The 22018-nt window shown below is 41.8% G+C and overlaps 1 protein-coding gene across 1 annotated transcript in view; it reads left to right on the top strand.

Moving 5' to 3' along the window:
* The window catches only part of bmp5 (bone morphogenetic protein 5), a 46318-nt gene extending 26228 nt beyond the window's left edge, over positions 1-20090 (top strand). The window contains exons 3-7 of the mRNA XM_064950158.1: positions 5734-5882; positions 16209-16406; positions 17005-17081; positions 17521-17631; positions 17841-20090. Coding sequence (XP_064806230.1) covers positions 5734-5882; positions 16209-16406; positions 17005-17081; positions 17521-17631; positions 17841-17990 — 685 coding nt within the window. The 3' untranslated portion in view covers positions 17991-20090. The remainder of the gene's footprint in view (positions 1-5733; positions 5883-16208; positions 16407-17004; positions 17082-17520; positions 17632-17840) is intronic.
* Positions 20091-22018: the final 1928 nt, after the last annotated feature.

The raw sequence follows: 22018 nt of genomic DNA, 5'->3' as shown, positions 1-22018 counted from the left end.
CAAATGACTTTGGGATGAAAATATTTTTCTTGTCCAACAGATTATTTGGAAACGGTCCTCTTTCTGCTTTGTATGCGTTAGCCTATGGTATTGTATTGTATTAACTTCTTGTTGGCCAGGTGGGACGCTACCGTCCCACCTGGCCAACATCTGGTGAAATTGCAGAGCGCGAAATACAAAAATACTAAATTCAAATATTTAACATTCTTGAAAATATATGTGTTACACATCAAAAAAAGCTTAAATTCCTGTTAATCCAGCCTCTGTGTCAGATTTCAAAAAGGCTTTATGGCAAAAGCACACCATGCGATTATCTGAGGACAGCGCCCCGAATAGAAACACATGAAAATCATTTTTCAACCAGGAATGTGCGACACATAAGTCAGTAATAGCGATATAATTAATGCCTTACCCTTGAAGAACTTCTTCTGTTGGCACTCCGAGAAACATCATGTCCCAGAAACATCACAAATTGTCCTTTTGTTCGATAATGTCCTTCTTTATGTCCCAAAAATGTCAATTTATGTGGGGCGCTTGATTCAGAAATACATCGGTTTCAACTCGCCTGACATTCCTACGCAGTATCTAATAAGTTACCTGTAAACTTGGTCCAAACATTTCAAACAACGTTCCTAACCAACCTCAGGTAGCCTAAAACGTAAATAATCAATCAAATTTAAGACAGAATAAACGGTTTCTAATATCGGATAAATACAATGTGAAGCGCGCTCCAGTTCACGCGCACCAAAACAGTAGAGTAGCTGACTCCACACTCCAAGACTGCTTCCATCACGTGGACTGGGACATGTTTCGTATTGCGTCAGATAACATCATTGACGAATACGCTGATTCGGTGTGCGAGTTCATTAGAACGTGCATTGAAGATGTCGTTCCCATAGCAACGATTAAAACATTCCCTAACCAGAAACCTTGGATTGATGGCAGCATTCGCGTGAAACTGAAAGCGCGAACCACTGCTTTCAATCAGGGCAAGGTGTCTGGTAACATGACTGAATACAAACAATGCAGCTATTCCCTCCGTAAGGCTATCAAACAAGCTAAGCGTCAGTACAGAGACAAAGTAGAATCCCAATTCAACGGCTCAGACACAAGAGGCATGTGGCAGGGTCTACAGTCAATCACGGACTACAGGAAGAAATCCAGCCCAGTCACGGACCAGGATGTCTTGCTCCCAGGCAGTCTAAATAACTTTTTTGCCCGCTTTGAGGACAATACAGTGCCACTGACATTGCCTGCAACGGAAAAATGCGGTCTCTCCTTCACTGCAGCCGAGGTGAGTAAAACATTTAAACGTGTTAACCCTCGCAAGACTGTAGGCCCAGACGGCATCCCCAGCCGCTCCCTCAGAGCATGCGCAGACCCAATTTGTAAGTCGCTCTGGATAAGAGCGTCTGCTAAATGACTTAAATGTAAATGTAATGTAAATGTGTTTACGGACATATTCAATCAATCCCTATACCAGTCTGCTGTTCCCACATGCTTCAAGAGGGCCACCATTGTTCCTGTTCCCAAGAAAGCTAAGGTAACTGAGCTAAACGACTACCGCCCCGTAGCACTCACTTCCGTCATCATGAAGTGCTTTGAGAGACTAGTTAAGGACCATATCACCTCCACCCTACCTGACACCCTAGACCCACTCCAATTTTCTTACCGCTCAAATAGGTCCACAGACGATGCAATCTCAACCACACTGCACACTGCCCTAACCCATCTGGACAAGAGGAATACCTATGTGAGAATGTTGTTCATCGACTACAGCTCAGCATTCAACACCATAGTACCCTCCAAGCTCGTCATCAAGCTCGAGGCCCTGGGTCTCGACCCCGCCCTGTGCAACTGGGTACTGGACTTCCTGACGGGACGCCCCCAGGTGGTGAGGGTAGGTAACAACATCTCCTCCCCGCTGATCCTCAACACTGGGGCCCCACAAGGGTTCGTTCTGAGCCCTCTCCTGTACTTCCTGTTCACCCACGACTGCGTGGCCACGCACGCCTCCAACTCAATCATCAAGTTTGCGGACGACACAACAGTGGTAGGCTTGATTACCAACAACGACGACACGGCCTACAGGGAGGAGGTGAGGGCCCTCGGAGTGTGGTGTCGGGAAAATAACCTCACACTCAACGTCAACAAAACTAAGGAGATGATTGTGGACTTCAGGAAACAGCAGAGGGAACACCCCCCTATCCACATCGATGGAACAGTAGTGGAGAGAGTAGCAAGTTTTAAGTTCCTCGTCATACACATCACAGACAAACTGAATTGGTCCACTCACACAGACAGCATCATGAAGAAGGCGCAGCAGCGCCTATTCAACCTCAGGAGGCTGAAAAAATTTGGCTTGTCACCAAAAGCACTCACAAACTTCTACAGATGCACAATCGAGAGCATCCTGGCGGGCTGTATCACCGCCTGGTACGGCAACTGCTCCGCCCTCAACCGTAAGGCTCTCCAGAGGGTAGTGAGGTCTGCACAACGCATCACCGGGGACAAACTACCTGCCCTCCAGGACACCTACACCATCCGATGTTACAGGAAGGCCATAAAGATCATCAAGGACATCAACCACCCGAGCCACTGCCTGTTCACCCCGCTATCATCCAGAAGGCGAGGTCAGTACAGGTGCATCAAAGCTGGGACCGAGAGACTGAAAAACAGCTTCTATCTCAAGGCCATCAGACTGTTAAACAGCCACCACTAACATTGAGTGGCTGCTGCCAACACACTGACACTGACTCAACTCCAGCCACTTTAATAATGGGAATTGATGGGAAATGATGTAAATATATCACTAGCCACTTTAAACAATGCTACCTTATATAATGTTACTTACCCTACATTATTCATCTCATATGCATACGTATATACTGTACTCTATATCATCGACTGCATCCTTATGTAGTACATTTGTAAGTTTGTAAGTCATTTGTAAGTCGCAATTTGTAAGTCGCTCTGGATAAGAGCGTCTGCTAAATGACTTAAATGTAAATGTAAATGTACATGTATCACTAGCCACTTTAACTATGCCACTTTGTTTACATACTCATCTCATATGTATATACTGTACTCGATACCATCTACTGTATCTTGCCTATGCTGCTCTGTACCATCACTCATTCATATATCCTTATGTACATATTCTTTATCCCCTTACACTGTGTATAAGACAGTAGTTTAGGAATTGTTAGTTAGATTACTTGTTGGTTATTACTGCATTGTCGGAACTAGAAGCACAAGCATTTCGCTACACTCGCATTAACATCTGCTAACCATGTGTATGTGACAAATTTGATTTGATTTGATTTGATTTTTGAGTCCACCTGGAGTGACACATACAATGAATAGAACTACTTCTTCATTTCTCAAAAGAAAAACATTGAACAATTTCTAAAGACTGTTGACATCTAGTGGAAGCCATAGGAACTGCAACCAGGTTCCTAATAATAAGTGTATCCCATAGAAATCCATTGGAAAATCCTATGACCTCAATTGATTTTCCCCTGGATGGTTTGTTCTCTGGGTTTCGCCTGCCAAATTAGTTATGTTATACTCACAGACATTATTGTAACAGTATCAGAAACTTTAGAGTGTTTTCTATCAAAATCTACCAATTATATGCATATCCTAGCTTCTGGGGCAGAGTAACAAGCATGCTTTTCATCCGGATGTCAAAATACTGCCCCATACCCAAGAGAGGTTTAAAAGCACATATTTTTCTGCATTACTCACACACTCAGAATATGGTGCTTCAACTTTAGTAGCCTACCTTTCCTAGTTGGGCGTGAGAGTTTAAGTGCATCTAGAATGTGTGGTCTCATTGAAATAGACTAAGCTACATCCATGGGCAGAGAATGACGTGGCTGTTAAACTTAAATATGATTAGACTGTAGTTTACCACAGTGTCTGTAAATAAATATTGGTAATGGAACGACGTGAAGGGTGCTCAACCAACCTGAGTTGAAGTGCAATCCAAAAATATAATCATCACTGAAAAGAAAAAGGCACAATACGCACATAGGTTAGGCTACTATGGTGAGCGAGGGCTGCGCCTTTTCATTTTCAATAAGCATTGATTACCCATTTATTTGTCAATGCCTGCAAATCGTCCTTCTAAAAGGTAGGCTATATCCTATAGGACTCTGCAAAAAATAGCAAGTGTCGCTGTCATCATTCTTGCTGCTTCAAGTTCAGTAGCTTGCGACATCAGGTGCGCTTGTGGTCTCAATTAAATAGAGTAGGCTATAGCCTATGGATGGGCAGAGAAGCACTGGGCAGTTATCTTTCCAAGAAAATATAATTCTTAATTAGTTTACTACATTGCCTAGAAATATGCCTAAATATTGATAACTCATATTTCTTGGTCTGAAAATCTTCCCACTCTCTTAAAGTTAGGCCCAAAAATACTGTACATACAAGCAACTGCTGTTATATAGTTATAATAGGGACCTCATATCGCAATCTGACAGACAGCTAGAGGCTAGAGCTGACCTGGCTATGGTAGTTACTAGCTGGTGCAGCTAATTCATTCACCTCAGTCGAGAGAGGATGAAACTTTAGCAAATGTTATATGTCAGGCACACTAGCTAATAGCTCAGAACTGTGAATAAACACTAGTTTTGTTTTATTCTGTTAAGTTAAACAGCAGTTACCTTACCAGCTACATCAGTCAACTAAAGAGTAGCCAGTTTCTGCTCTGCTTTCTTTTACAATTTGGAAAAAAAGTGTGACACACTGACAGCAGCTGCATCTGTTCAACTCTGGTGTTGGTCCAACCAGCCTTCCAGTTCCTTTGCGTTTTACACAGCCTGTCCGCCCCCTCTGAGGTGTCCGGATGGTCCTAAATCCAGCCTGCTGAACACTCCAAACAGCATAGTGGATCTCTCTGAGGCGTCCACGTCGTCCTAAAGCACGCCGTTGCCGCTTTTTTGTATCATATTGCAATGATAAAACTGGGGGGGGGACAGAAATGTAATTTCAGAATGTAAATGATTCCATTAGGTATTTTTTGTGGAATTGTTAGATATTACTTGTTATTGCTGCACGGTCAGTACTAGAAGCACAAGCATTTCGCTACACTCACAATAACATCTGCTAAACACATGATTGTGACCAATAAAATTGATTCGATTTTATTTGAGTTTGAAATGTAATTTCAGAATGTAGGGTCGACATGACCCCCAGTCCCCAGTGAAAGTTGCGTGCCTGTATTTCAGAAGAATCTACTTCAAAGTATGGGGCTCAAAGTACAGAGCAAATGGGATCAATAAATGTAACTAGCAAGATACATGTTTGTCAAAGGATGTTTTTGGCTCAGATCTGAGAGAGAAAGATGGAATAAATTGCATCCAGTAGGGGTTATTCAATGGTACTTTGTTTCTATAATAATTTCCAATATGGTGTGTCAGGGCCTCCTTAACTGTTCTTCTGCATCCAAGTCTAAACGACACAGAGGAAGCATGTTCTCTCTTTGTGTGGCCCCGTGCAAGTTTTAACAAAATTAACGTGGAATGACAGGAATTTCATGATTAGTTCCAGAGCTTAAAGAGGAGAGGAAGGCCCATCAATTATATCACCACTGTGCTAAATCTTTTTTATTCAATAAATCAAACTATTACACATAATAATGTATGTGCATTGCTTTGCGTGTCAAGTGATCACATGCATTCACCTGTTATTTTTTTATTGATTTTCTATGTATTTTTTCCTCAACAGGGATGCAGAGACGTTCTTGTTGGATTCCAAAAAGATCAAGGCCTCTGATGGGGGTTGGCTGGTCTTTGATATCACAGCTACCAGTAACCACTGGGTGCTGAATCCACTGCAGAACATGGGTCTGCAGCTCTCTGTTGAAACTATGGATGGTAATGGAAGCATTACTTTTCTTCAGTCTTTGTTGTTGCTGGGAATTACATATAGAAAAGCAAATGGCAGTTAATCTTTGTAGTTACCCCAAAACTGGTCTTCCAAAGTTCTTTGCCATCTTGTAGGCAGACACAGCTGTCCATAGAGGAGAGTTTAGGTCTTCATTGTCAAGGTTTGAGGTTGTGATGTTGATGTTTACCATGAAGAGATACATACTGTACCATATCATAACCTGTATGTCAGATGAGAGAAGGACAGACAGAGCTGTTTGCCTTCTGCATAGCAAATGCAGGATAAGCCCTGTGAAGAGAAAACAGAGCCCTGTGACTTGGTCGTGGTCTACAGAGAGAACAACAGGGGAGGAGAACTGAGCCCTGGGTAAAGGAGAAAGTCAACCTAGTCAGTTGCACAACTGAATACCTTTAACTGAAATGTGTCTTCCGCATTTAACCCAACACGTGTTGCTTGGCTTTATGGGCTCCCAAGTGGCGCAGTGGTCTAAGGCACTCTGTCTCAGTGCAAGAGATATAACTGCCATCCCTGGTTCAAATACAGGTTGCATCACATCTGGCTGTGATTGAGAGTCCCATGGGGTGGTGTACAATTGGTCCAGTGTAGTCTGTGTTTGGCTAGGGTAGGCAGTATTGTAAATAAAAATTAGTTCTTAACTGACTTTCCTAATAATAAATGAAAGTTAAGGATAGATCCTCTTCATGTGTTTGTGGTGAACATCCTGAGAAGCCCATTCCTCATAGAGGTTAACAATTTTATTTGTATTTACAGATGGCATACATGTTTGTTATTAAGGCACATGAAAGCTCACATGTTCGAGAAGACATTTCTGCCAAGAACGCAAGTTGCTCTTGTCCACAGCAACTTACAGTTAGTGTATTCATCTTAAGATAGCTAGGTAAGACAGCCACATATCACAGTAAAATGTGACTCATTTCAGGAAACTAGGCCTATGTCGCGGGTCACTACTTCACAGGAGAGCCATTTGAACGTAAACATTTTTATCAAAATGCGTTCTTGGCAGAAATGCCTTCTCGAACATGTGAGCTTTTATTTGTCTTAATAACAAATGTGTATGCAATCTGTAAATACAAATAAAAAATGTAAAATACAAGCCGAGTTGGTTGAGCAGAAAGTCAGCAAACCTCCCACTAGCCATGATTGGCTGAGATAATGAGTGGGCTGGACTTGCCGAGAGATGATTTGGGATTGTTCTGCCATATGAACTCAGCAAAAAAAGAAACGTCCTCTCACCTTCAACAGAATTTATTTTCAGCAAACTTAACGTGTAAATATTTGTTATGAACATAACAAGATTCAACAACTGAGACATAAACTGAACAAGTTCTACAGACATGAGACTAACAGAAATTGAATAATGTGTCCCTGAACAAAGTTGGGGGGCTAAAAATCAAAAGGAACAGTCAGTATCTGGTGTGGCCACCAGCTGCATTAAGTACATGTCACGAGAATTATGTTCTCAATGTTCATAAACCCAATTTAATTAATTACTCAGCTTGAAACCCAGAATTTGTAAGAAACTGGTTGAAATTAATCAGACGGAGGCCCAGCTACAATAGTCAGAAAATGTATATACGAGAGCACGCTAGCCTGTTGTACAAAACAATTAATTTTATACTGGCTTTTCACGCACACCTTCACACAAACATACGCACACACATTCACGCAAACATATGCACACACATACATCCACACAAAACAGAAGGTATCCGACGCACATACCGTCTCACTACCCAGCCGACAGAGATTAGGGAGACCTTGTCCTTGAGACGTCCCGTTCTCTCCCAAATCTCTAGTCAGGTCGGCACCGAATATTGGTCAGACAGTCTGTGCTCAAGACGCTATAATAGACATATTGTTTGACTGACTAAAACTACACACATCATTAATTATAACTAGTCAATTATGATTCTAGTCAATTTCTACAATTATATGGTTTCTGAGTGGAGTATTCTAATCATTCCTTTAAAGCTATAAATTCCATCAACAGTACCGCAGTGCATCTCCTCCTCATGGACTGCAAAAGATTTGCCAGTTCTTGCTGTGATATGTTACCCCACTCTTCCACCAAGGCACGTGCAATCCCCGGACATTTCTGGGGGGAATGGCCCTAGCCCTCACCCTCCGATCCAACAGGTCACATATGTGCTCAAAGGGATTGAGTTCCGGGCTCTTCGCTGCCCATGCAGAACACATTCCTGTCTTGCAGGAAATCACACACAGAACGAACAGTATGGCTGGTGGCATTGTCATGCTGGAGGGTCATGTCAGGATGAGCCTGCAGGAAGGGTACCACATGAGGGAGGAGGATGTCTTCCCTGTAATGCACAGCATTGAGATTGCCTGCAATGACAACAAGCTCAGTCCGATGATGCTGTGACACATCGCCCCAGACCACGACTAACAGCAGATCTTCGTCTGAACAGGAGTAAGGATCGGACCAAGATGCAGCGTGGTAAGTGTTCATGACAATATTTTAATAAAGACAAATGAGCAAAAACAATAAACGAGAAAACGATAACGTGAAATCTACAAAAAACAAAACAGTACCGTGTGCGGACAAACACACACGGAAACAAACACCACACAAACCAACAGTGAAACCCAGGCTACCTAAGTATGATTCTCAATCAGAGACAACTAACGACACCTGCCTCTGATTGAGAACCATACTAGGCCGAAACAGAAACCAAACATAGAAAAACAAACATAGACTGCCCACCCCAACTCACGCCCTGACCATACTAAATAAAGACAAAACAAAGGAAATAAAGTTCAGAACGTGACAATGACGGACCCTCCACCTCCAAATCGATTCCGCACCAGAGTGAAATGCCTCAGTGTATCACCCCAGATGAGACAAAACCGTGACTTGTCCGTGAAGAGCACTTTTTGCCAATCCTGTCTGGTCCAGCGACGGTGGGTTTGTGCCCATAGGCGACTTTGTTGCCGGTGATGTCTGGTGAGGAGCTGCCTTACAACAGGCCTACAAGTCCTCAGTCCTGCCTCTCTCAGCCTACTGCGGACAGTCTGAGCACTGATGAAGGGATTGTGTGTTCCTGGTGTAACTCAGGCAGTTATTGTTGCCATCCTATACATGTCCTGCAGGTGTGATGTTCGGATGTACCGGTCCTGTGCAGATGTTGTTACATGTGGTCTGCCACTGCGAGGATGATCAGCTGTCCATCCTGTCTCCCTGTAGCACTGTCTTAGGCGTCTCACAGTACGGACATTACAATTTATAGCCCTGGCCACATCTGCAGTCCTCATGCCTCCTTGCAGCATGCCTAAGGCACGTTCATGCAGATGAGCAAGGACCCTGGGCATCTTTCTTTTGCTGTTTTTTAGAGTCAGTAGAAAGGCCTCATTGGTGCCCTAAATTTTAATAACTTTGAACTTAATTGCCTACCGTTTGTAAGCTGTTAGTGTCTTAACAACCGTTCCACAGCTGCATGTTCATTAATTGCTTATGGTTAATTGAACAAGCATGGGAAACAGTGTTTAAACCCTTTACAATGAAGATCTGTGAAGTTATTTGGATTTTTACAAATTATCTTTGAAAGACTGAAAAAGGGACTTTCTTTTTTTGCTGAGTTTAGTGCGCTTCTGTCTATTTGAGCTGGTCAATATGTCTAAGTAATCCTGTCTAGCGTGGCTTTTTTTAAAGTCTATTGTGTATTAAAACTGCATAAGTGTTGTTCTCCACTTTCTGGAGGACTGAATTTTGAAATCAGTGGAATATAATATGTCTCCGGATTACATCAACCTAAGAGCAACCATGGCATCCGACAGGAGACGCTTCCATCCATGAATAATGTAAGATAAGATATTAAGATATTCTAGCTAGCTATATTTTCAGATATTACAAATGTCTAATTTTGACAGAAAGAGCCATCAAAATGTTCGGATCAGCCCTACTAATTGGCCAAAGCATCCGGTGTGCACTCTGAACGCGAAATGCTCTGAATTTATTAACGGACAGTCTGACAACACAGTTGCAGTCTCCAATGTTCTGGATAACATAACAGCCTAATTAGCTCTGCTAGGGTGAGTAATGTTCAGTGAGCTGTTCTCTCTCACTTAAGTAGCTAACAAGTTAGCTTGGGTGCTTGACTGCTGCTGTTAGTACATTCGGAACAACCCTTAAGAGCTGGTTGGGGCTAAAGCTGAAGAGGGTGTGAATGATGCTGAATGGGTGTAGACAAGAAGGTCTTTGTCCTGGTTTGCTAACTACCTCTCTCAAAGAGTGCAGTGTATAAAATCAGAATATCTGCTGTCTCAGCCACTGCCTGTCACCAAGGTACACCCCAAGGCTCGATCCTAGGCCCCATGCTCTTCTCAATTTACATCAACAACATAACTCAGGTAGTAGGAAGCTCTCTCATCCAATTATATGCAGAGGATACAGTCTTATGCTCAGCTGGCCCCTCCCCGGAGTTTGTGTTAAATGCTCTACAACAAAGCTTTCTTAGTGTCCAAAAAGCTTTATCTGCCCTTAAAACAAAGGTCCTGTGGTTTGGTAAAAAGAAGGCCCCTCTCCCCCTAGGTGTGATTACAACCTCTGAGGGTTTAGAGCTTGAAGTAGTCACCTCATACAAGTACTTGGGAGTATAGCTAGACGGTATACTGTCCTTCTCTCAGCACATATCAAAACTGCAGGCTAAAGTTAAATCTAGACTTGGTTTTCTCTATCGTAATAGCTCCTCTTTCACCCCTGCTGCCAAACTAACCCTGATTCAGATGACCATCCTACCCATGCTAGAATACGGAGATGTAATTCATAGATTAGCAGATGGGTGTTCTTTATCATTCGGCCATCAGTTTTTCCACCAATGCTGCTTGTAGGACACATCAATCTGTATACCCATCGCAAGACCCACTGGTTGATGCTTATTTATAAAACCTTCTTAGTGCTCACTCCCCGCTATCTGAGATATCTACTGCAGCCCTCATCCTCCACTTACAACACCCGTTCTGCCAGTCACATTCTGTTAAAGGTCCCCAAAGCACACACATCATCTTCTCAGTTCACTGCAGCTAGCGACTGGAACAAGCTGCAACAAACACTCTAACTGGACAGTTTTATCTCAATCTCTTCATTCAAATACATGTACACTCTTACTGACAGATGCGGCTGCTTTGCGTGATGTATTGTTGTCTCTTCCTTCTGGCCCTTTGTGCTGTTGTCTTTGCCCAATAATGTTTGTACCCTGTTTTGTGCTGCTACCATGTTGTGCTGCTGCCATGTTGTGTTGCAACCATGTTGTTGTCATGTTGTGTTGCTACCATGCTGTGCTGTTATGTGTTGCTGCTATACTATGTTGTTGTCTTAAGTCTCTCTTTATGTAGTGTTGTGTTGTCTCTCTTGTTGTGTTGTGTGTTTTGTCCTATATTTTGATTTAATACATGTTTATTTTTAATTCCAGGCCCATCCCCGCAGGAGGCCTTTTGCCTTTTGGTAGGCCGTCAATGCAAATAAGAATTTGTTCTTAACTGACTTGCCAGGTTAAATAAAGGTTAAATAAAAAATAACAAATTCCAGCTAAACAACGTATACATTTTGTAGCGTTTTGCAAAACAAAATCTAAATATACAGTTGAAGTCAGAAGTTTACATGCACTTAGGTTGGAGTCATTAAAACTCGTTTCTCAACCTCTCCACAAATTTCTTGTTCACAAACTATAGCTTTGGCAAGTCGGTTAGGACATTTACTTTGTGCATGACACAAGTAATTTTCCCAACAATTGTTTACAGACAGATTATTTCACTTATAATTCACTGTCTCAAAATTCCAGTGGGTCACTAAATTGACTGTGCCTTGAAACAGCTTGGAAAAATCCAGAAAATGATGTCATGGCTTTAGAAGCGTCTGATAATTTGAGTCAATTGGAGGTGTACCTGTGGTTGTATTTCAAGGCCTACCTTCAAACTCGGTGCCTCTTTGCTTGACATCATTGGAAAATCAAAAGAAATCAACCGAGACCTCCACAAGTCTGGTTCATCTTTGGGAGCAATTTCCAAATGCCTGATGGTGCCCCGTTCATCTGTACAAACAATAGTACGCAAGTATAAACACCATGGGACCACGCATCCGTCATACCGCTCAGGAAGGAGACGCGTTCTGTCCCCTAGAGATGAACATACTTTGGTGCGGAAAGTGCAAATCAATCAAAGTGTTCATGACGATATTTTAATAAATTGCAAAGGACCGTGTGAAGATGCTGGACGAAACAGGTACAAAAGTATATATATCCACAGTAAAACGAGTCCTATATCGACATAACCTGAAAGGCCGCTCAGCAAGGAAGAAGCCACTGCTCCAAACCACCATATAAAAGCCAGACTACGGTTTGCAACTGCACATGGGGACAAAGATCGTACTTTTTGGAGAAATGTCCTCTGGTCTGATGAAGCAAAAATAGAACTGTTTGGCCATAATGACCATTGTTATGTTTAGAGGGAAAAGGGAGAGGCTAGCAAGCTGAAGAACACCATCCTAACCATGAAGCAAGGGGGTGGAAGCATCATGTTGTGGGGGTGCTTTGCTGCAGGAGGGACTGGTGCACTTCACAAAATAGATGGCATCATGAGGTAGGAAAATTATGTGGATATATTGAAGTAACATCTCAAGACATCAGTCAGGAAATTAAAGCTTGGTCGCAAATGGGTCTTCCAAATGGACATTGACCCCAAGCATACTTCCAAAGTTGTGGCGAAATGGCTAAAGGACAACAAAGTCAAGGTATTGGAGTGGCCATCACAAAACCCTGACCTCAATCCCATAGAAAATTTGCGGGCAGAACTGAAAAAGCGTTTGCCAGAAAGGAGGCCTACAATACTCAGTTACACCAGCTCTGTCAAGGGGAATGGGCCAAAATTCACCCAATTTATTGTGGGAAGCGTGTGGAAGGCTACCCGAAACATTTGACCCAAGTTAAACTATTTAAAGGCAATGCTACCAAATACAAATTGAGTGTATGTAAACTTCTGACCCGCTTCGAATGTGATCGAAAGAAATAAAAGCTGAAATAAATAATTTGCTCTACTATTATTATTCTGACATTTCACATTCTTAAAATAAAGTGGTGATCCTATTTCAGCTTTTATTTCTGTTCACCTGATTTAGAATTCCTCACAATCAAATGTAGACCGCTCTATCTACCAAGAGAATTCTCTTCGATTATAATCACAGCCGTATATATCCCCCCCAAGCAGACACATCAATGGCTCTGAACGAACTTTATTTAACTCTTTGCAAACTGGAAACCATTTATCCGGAGGCTGCATTCATTGTTGCTGGGGATTTTAACAAGGCTAATCTGAAAACAAGACTCCCTAAATTTTATCAGCATATCGATTGCACAACCAGGGGCGGAAAAACCTTGGATCACTGTTACTCTAACTTCCGCGATGCATATAAGGCCCTGCCCCGCCCCCCTTTCGGAAAAGCTGACCACGACTCCATTTTGCTGATACCTGCCTACAGACAAAAACTAAAAAAAGAAGCTCCCACGCTGAGGTCTGTCCAACGCTGGTCCGACCAAGCTGACTCCACACTCCAAGACTGCTTCCATCACGTGGACTGGGACATGTTTCGTATTGCGTCAGATAACAACATTGACGAATACGCTGATTCGGTGTGCGAGTTCATTAGAACGTGCGTTGAAGATGTCGTTCCCATAGCAACGATTAAAACATTCCCTAACCAGAAACCGTGGATTGATGGCAGCATTCACGTGAAACTGAAAGCGCGAACCACTGCTTTCAATCAGGGCAAGGTGTCTGGTAACATGACTGAATACAAAACAGTGCAGCTATTCCCTCCGTAAGGCTATCAAACAAGCTAAGCGTCAGTACAGAGACAAAGTAGAATCTCAATTCAACGGCTCAGACACAAGAGGCATGTGGCAGGGTCTACAGTCAATCACGGACTATAGGAAGAAATCCAGCCCAGTCACGGACCAGGATGTCTTGCTCCCAGGCAGACTAAATCACTTTTTTGCCCGCTTTGAGGACAATACAGTGCCACTGACACGGCCTGCAACGGAAACATGCGGTCTCTCCTTCACTGCAGCCGAGGTGAGTAAAACATTTAAACGTGTTAACCCTCGCAAGGCTGCAGGCCCAGACGGCATCCCCAGCCGCGCCCTCAGAGCATTCGCAGACCAGCTGGCTGGTGTGTTTACGGACATATTCAATCAATCCCTATACCAGTCTGCTGTTCCCACATGCTTCAAGAGGGCCACCATTGTTCCTGTTCCCAAGAAAGCTAAGGTAACGAGCTAAACGACTACCGCCCCGTAGCACTCACTTCCGTCATCATGAAGTGCTTTGAGAGACTAGTCAAGGACCATATCACCTCCACCCTACCTGACACCCTAGACCCACTCCAATTTGCTTACCGCCCAAATAGGTCCACAGACGATGCAATCTCAACCACACTGCACACTGCCCTAACCCATCTGGACAAGAGGAATACCTATGTGAGAATGCTGTTCATCGACTACAGCTCGGCATTCAACACCATAGTACCCTCCAAGCTCGTCATCAAGCTCGAGACCCTGGGTCTCGACCCGCCCTGTGCAACTGGGTACTGGACTTCCTGACGGGCCGCCCCCAGGTGGTGAGGGTAGGTAACAACATCTCCTCCCCGCTGATCCTCAACACTGGGGCCCCACAAGGGTGCGTTCTGAGCCCTCTCCTGTACTCCCTGTTCACCCACGACTGCGTGGCCACGTACGCCTCCAACTCAATCATCAAGTTTGCGGACGACACAACAGTGGTAGGCTTGATTACCAACAACGACGAGACGGCCTACAGGGAGGAGGTGAGGGCCCTCGGAGTGTGGTGTCAGGAAAATAACCTCACACTCAATGTCAACAAAACTAAGGAGATGATTGTGGACTTCAGGAAACAGCAGAGGGAACACCCCCCTATCCACATCGATGGAACAGTAGTGGAGAGATTAGCAAGTTTTAAGTTTCTCAGCATACACATCACAGACAAACTGAATTGGTCCACTCACACAGACAGCATCGTGAAGAAGGCGCAGCAGCGCCTCTTCAACCTCAGGAGGCTGAAGAAATTCGGCTTGTCACCAAAAGCACTCACAAACTTCTACAGATGCACAATCGAGAGCATCCTGGCGGGCTGTATCACCGCCTGGTACGGCAACTGCTCCGCCCTCAACCGTAAGGCTCTCCAGAGGGTAGTGAGGTCTGCACAACGCATCACCGGGGACAAACTACCTGCCCTCCAGGACACCTACACCATCCGACGTTACAGGAAGGCCATAAAGATCATCAAGGACATCAACCACCCGAGCCACTGCCTGTTCACCCCGCTATCATCCAGAAGGCGAGGTCAGTACAGGTGCATCAAAGCTGGGACTGAGAGACTGAAAAACAGCTTCTATCTCAAGGCCATCAGACTGTTAAACAGCCACCACTCTCATTGAGTGGCTGCTGCCAACACACTAACACTGACTCAACTCCAGCCACTTTAATAATGGGAATTGATGGGAAATGATGTAAATATATCACTAGCCACTTTAAACAATGCTACCTTATATAATGTTACTTACCCTACATTATTCATCTCATATGCATATGTATATACTGTACTCTATATCATCGACTGCATCCTTATGTAGTACATGTATCACTAGCAACTTTAACTATGCCACTTTGTTTACATACTCATCTCATATGTATATACTGTACTCGATACCATCTACTGTATCTTGCCTATGCTGCTCTGTACCATCACTCATTCATATATCCTTATGTACATATTCTTTATCCCCTTACACTGTGTATAAGACAGTAGTTTAGGAATTGTTAGTTAGATTACTTGTTGGTTATTACTGCATTGTCGGAACTAGAAGCACAAGCATTTCGCTACACTCGCATTAACATCTGCTAACCATGTGTATGTGACAAATAAAAATTGATTTGATTTGATTTGATTTGACCTAAAACAGTGAATTTTTTACTCAGATTGAATGTCAGGAATTGTGAAAAATGTATTTGGCTAAGGTGTATGTAAACTTCTAACTTCAACTGTACATCTAAAATCTATGAATGAAACATCTGAGAACAGTAATATTTTACATTGTGAAAAACTGAAACTGAAAATCCATATGCAATCCTAAAAACACAAATGTGAAGGATTGGTGGATATTGCCTTTTGGAAATAAACTCTTATGTTGTGCCCCGATCATTGCATTTGATTAGATAGGAGCGTAAGTATGCTTCTGTTTGCTGCTATTCACACTGCTTGTTGTTTTAAAGGACGGAGTATCAACATGAAGTCTGCTGGCATCGTTGGTAGGAATGGACCACAATCCAAACAGCCATTCCTCGTCTCATTCTTCAAGGCCAGTGAGGTATTGCTGCGCTCTGTCAGGGCCGCTGGTGGAAAGAAAAAGAATCACAATCGTAACAAATCAGGTGGTCAACAGGAATCATCACAGGCACCAAAAAGTGGAGGTGGGCATATTAAACCATCATAATTGTTATGTCTACCCTCCAGGATGTTATGTCTACTCAAGCAGCTTCTTGTTGCCAATTAGCCTTGTTTTGGCAGTTACACGTGTACTATAGATCCATATAAAACACATAGCTTTTCAAAATAATAAACCTACCTGCTGAATCTTTTACCCTTCCTTCAACTCAGGATGGTCCATGGATATTAACATGTAACGCTCACCTTAAATAAATACTCTAGCTAAAGTACGCAAAACGTCCCCAATGACCCTCAATAAATTAGTTTAATTTGGCTGTCATTTTATAGAAGTCTATGTGCACTTGCTTCAGCTCCACAGCTGTTTAGAACTGATGTGGTTCAGTGCGTTAGGGACACCCAGTCAACACCCTTTCAGTGGCCGCTTTACTGTAATAACTAGAAATGAGTTGGTGCTGCCATTTGCTGTTAACAGTTTGTTAACGTTTCACTAAGAATTTTCTAGTTTCCCATTGTCCAAAATAATAATAGTGCTCACAGGTGCTCAATAAAATAAAATAAAAGCCTAATGATGCATGAAAAACCGGTAAACTTGCAGATTAATTTAATGTTTCTTGTTTTCAGATCATAACACCAGTGAACAGAAACAAGCCTGCAAGAAGCATGAACTTTACGTCAGCTTCCGAGACTTAGGATGGCAGGTAAGAAAGATGTAATACCATTTCAACATTATTAGTGTCTATTCTACACTGTCATAAGCATGTCAGAGCAGAAGGCACATAGGCTGCATTTAGACAGGCAGCCCAATTCAGCCCAATTCTTTTCCTTCTCCAATAATTGGTCTTCTGACCAATAACATCAGCTCTTTTTCATGGCTGATTTGATTGGTCAAAAGACCAATTAGTAAAAAAAAAATATCAGAATCATAACATGTGTGTTACATGTGTGTTACAAATATGTGTGTGTTTGTAAAAACACCTCTTTTAGTTTCAACACTGTTATTTAGAGTATTCAATGCAGTGCACGAGAAACAGACAGATGACTGACTAAAGAAAACACATGAAGTGTGAATGAAGTGTCTTCAATATTCAATGAGGACCACATTGAGGCTTATTTTGTCTTTTTTAATTCTATTTGAAGGACTGGATTATTGCACCTGAAGGCTATGCTGCTTTTTACTGCGATGGGGAATGTTCTTTTCCACTCAATGCACATATGAATGCGACAAATCACGCCATTGTGCAAACTCTGGTAAGTGCAAAGTCTCAAAAGTTACTTATTTGAATTCATATTGAATTTCTTTAACAATATGGTGATAATTATTCCCTCACCATATAGATTTTATGAGCTTCTCAAACTGCTGCTTTGATGCTATCTCCTTTCTATACTCAGTCCTTTCTTTCTTTCTTTCAGTCATTTTCATTTATATTTTACTCAGTCCTTTCTGTTCACTTCCACAGGTCCATCTGATGTTCCCTGACAATGTGCCAAAGCCATGCTGTGCACCGACCAAGCTGAACGCTATATCTGTGCTTTACTTTGATGACAGCTCAAATGTCATCCTCAAGAAATACAGAAACATGGTCGTCAGGTCATGTGGTTGCCATTAACGGGCAAGCAGCATTATATTTCAGATATGTGGTATTGCTGAAAAAGTACAATATCGATTTAGATAGGTTGGAGGTGTGATGTACAGTATTATGTATATATTAGTTGTATTAACTTATTTATTTCCCCTATTTTTGTGGAAACACTCAACATTGTACAATGAATATGACTTAGAATATGAAATTAGAGTGCATGTATATTAGACATCACTTGGCACTCTCTCCTATAGGCCATATCAAACATATACAGGTACGTTGTTATAGTTGTAGAATTTTGTTGTACATCTTAGCAAAAGGAAACTTCTCGATCCAATATGGATCTAATGGACGTATTGTTATTAAATACGGTTCAACTAAGTATACACATTTTACCAACATGGTTCTTCGGCTGTCCCCATAGGAGAACCATTTGAAGAGACCCTTTTCTTCCCAGGTAGAACCTTTTGGGGTTCCATATAGAAGCCTTTCCACATACGGTTCTACATTGAACCCAAAATGGTGCTTCTATGGGGATGGCGGAAGAATCGTTTTGGAACCCGTTTTCTAGGAGTGTATAGCACTGTTTTTCAAACTGTTACATTAGGTTTAATTTACAAACCATTGTTTTAAACCATTCTAACCACTCAAAAAAGATTTACAAGATGCTGCTACAGTAAAATGAGGTAAAATCTTATGACATCGCAATTGAAAATGGTTTCCGTAGCTACAGTATCTTACCTAGAAATAGTGTCAATTATTGCATCAACATTGTATTATGAAGCACATTATAACCTATACTAGCCTATGCAACTTGCAAAAAAATGTATTTGATTTATCCATCAGATGTGTTAAAGCAGAATCCGTATTGATGTCATTGACTGAGTAAGAGCCTGGCACAACATAAATCACATTAAAGGTATGCAGTAAAAGAGCAAAGAAAGTATTTCAAATAGGTCCCCTTGAATAACACTCTGAGTTTTTCCTCCAGGCTTGAAGTGAATCATATTTACACTGTGCACAGGCTTCAGTCTATCATGAAAATGGGTTTGGAAAAACGTGTGGTTGTTTATACGGTATCCTTAGACTTCTGGCTATAAAATATATGTATATATCATGTTTTATATCAAATAAGTTCTGCTGAAAGGTACTTCCTCTATGCCAAAGTATCCCATAGCTATATTCTGTTGAATACATATTTCCAGAGCATTCACTGAAAAAACATGAGGACTGGCCTGCTATATTCTCAGACCCTTGAAATGTCATAGTTCAATAACAGTAGGAATATATGAAAATTAGGCAAAAGTTGTGCAGTAGCTCTCTTAAAAGTACTTTATGGCCAGTATATATTTTCATATTTTACATATTCAATACGTAATGGATGAAACATCCCTAACATGCTGACTAGACCGGCCACGTTGTGTGCGCGAGTGTTGCAAAATAAATGTACACATCATGTACACGTTATTCAGTCATTTCATCCAAACTGCTTGCATGTGTCAATGAGCGTCTGCATAGCCAGAACTTGGTTCCATGTCCTGCCTCTCCCATCTACTCTTTTGTTTTCACGACCATACTAACCCACATGGGTGATTGAATAATTAACAAGGAGAGATTAATCAAAGAAAACTGACAACAAAATGAATTGTCGGAGTAGAGGACACACAATTTTGTATGACTCAAATTGGGACAAAATTCTACAAAGATCCAGCAAAAAAATAGGACCATTTGCATTTCAGATAAAATAGCAAGTCAATGTTTATCTCCCAGGACAAATTAGCTAGCAACAGCAAGCTAGCTAAATGTCCATGAATGTTTCATTTGTGTTTCAACTTGTCCCCAAATGAATATAGTTGCTTCACAGTTGGTTTTGGTATTTTAACCTGCGTGTCCTGAACGCATTTGGCGGAGATAAACAAAATCAAAATGCACACGATGGCGCACGCGGATGCATGCTTGGGACAGGTTTGGTCAAGGTGTGAGAAAATACATTGTTTGCCCAATTGTGGTTATATCACTGTTATTTTTGTATTATTATTGATGTTATATTATTATTGTCATGTTGTTATGCTTCATAGTAATTTGAGTAATATATGTTTGGGAAAAATACAGGTTACTGTATTGTTAGTGTTGTTTACATATTATTAAATGATCTTTTTGAAAATATTGCTTCCAAATACTTTCAATTTATTATTAACTCAACCAATACATATTAAAAAATAAACAGACAATTTACATCCCTTAAAAGATGTTCAGTTTAAACGTGAAAATAACAATTTTCCCCACCCCCAAAGGCTTAAAACACCAATCCCACCTTAAAGAAACTCCATTGACAAACACTCTCTTTTGTCCTCCAGCTGCAGGCCTTCAGGTTTTTCAAATCCAAGTTGTCTTCGTGTATTAGTGTTTGGAATTCTATGGATGTTTTATGCACTGTTGCCGGACTACCGTCTGAGATTTATAAATGTTTGACAAGAATGATATAAACATAGGGGTCCACCCAGGGAGCCTGTACATCTGCTGCGTAGTGACAGACTGCTAGTGTTTAGTTGTTTTGTGAGCTTCAGCAGAGCTCTCTCCTGACTCCTGACAGGGAGGATTACACCATCATATTGTTGCTGTGTGCGGTGATCTATAGTCACTAGGCACCAAAGAGGCATCCCTCCTATTTTGGAGAATATAAAATAAATGTACGGGTTAGACCATACATTGACCAAATGTTCTACTGCTACATTATTGTTTAATGCAAAGTATATGAGTAGCATCAGGGTTTGAATTACGGTGGTGTGATCACAATGGTTGTTATGCTTTTTTCGTCTCTGCTAGCACTTAATCATGAGTCCCGCCAAGCAGCTGTTGGTAAAGCACCGTTGTGCATGGGGTTTCCATAGAGAAGTGACCTTTTAAATCAACTAGCTAGGAAATCAACGCTATTAGAACGACAACTGCCAAGAGGGAGAATATCTAAATGGATTCAGTTTTCCCTGTGACACACCAACACTTTGGAGACACAATTCAGTTCAAGACAGTTCTACTTACTTTTTTGACCACTGACATTGCCTCCTATCCTTCGAGATAAAAAAAGAAGCAATGGTATTTGCTATAGTTGCTATTCCAGCTCCCACTTGGCTCAAATGGGATGAAGAACAGATAGTTAACCATTGAGGAATTTGTCCCTAATAACCACTAACACACCAAGAGTAGGATTCAGTCAAACTTCTTGTTTATGCAATATACATAAACAGTAGCGGTGCATGGGTAAAATCACTGAGGAAGCCAGGCCAGAAAAAAACATTACAACCTTTTAGTTGTGATATTTGCATTGTTTGCTCTATAACCTGTTATGCCTTGCCACTGTGACATATAGGCCTAAGACCCAGACAATAAGAAGACAGTGGCAGAATAAATTCAACACCTTTGTTTCATTACAAAACCGGGGAGCAACATTTGTCCTGTGAAGTCCACAAAGCACACGAACAGTTACATCACCTACAGCATAGTCAAGCAAGTTAATGTTTCCAACATTTTCGGACTACTAAATAACTGATGATTTAGAACCACGGAGAGTTACCACAATATATGTTTTCCAAGACTACCGAGCTCAAATGCTTGCTCACTAGCCTGACTTCCTTTCATGGGCAATGATGAACCAGTTAGTTAATGTTAGCCTACTACATCTAGCAGCATATTGAACTACCATCCTCAAGCCATGGGCACAATATGAATTAATGGAATCGATGTTATAATCTTTGGCCAGTATGGATAATTAAGTCCAAATTCGTGTCTCCATCCATGGCTAATTTCACAGTTGAGCTCACTCAGTTTAGCTCAATGTTGATTGGCTTTTATTACTTTTATGTTTTTATCAACAGAGGCCAAATGCTCTCTGGCTTCCTTTGCATTCAATTCTGCGGGCGGCAAAAATGTCATACTCTTTTTGACCAGACAGCATGGGCAACACATACAGAGACAGAGAGAGGGGCACTGTTTCGCTTGCTCAGATGCTTTCTCCGGTGAGATACATTCAGTCTCTTGCGAATTGAATCAAAATTATG

This window comes from Oncorhynchus masou, chromosome 31 (assembly GCF_036934945.1).
Source record: "Oncorhynchus masou masou isolate Uvic2021 chromosome 31, UVic_Omas_1.1, whole genome shotgun sequence".
In the NCBI taxonomy this organism is placed as follows: domain Eukaryota; kingdom Metazoa; phylum Chordata; class Actinopteri; order Salmoniformes; family Salmonidae; genus Oncorhynchus; species Oncorhynchus masou.
Note: the sequence above shows the minus strand (reverse complement) of the source record. Positions and strands in the feature narration are given on the sequence as shown.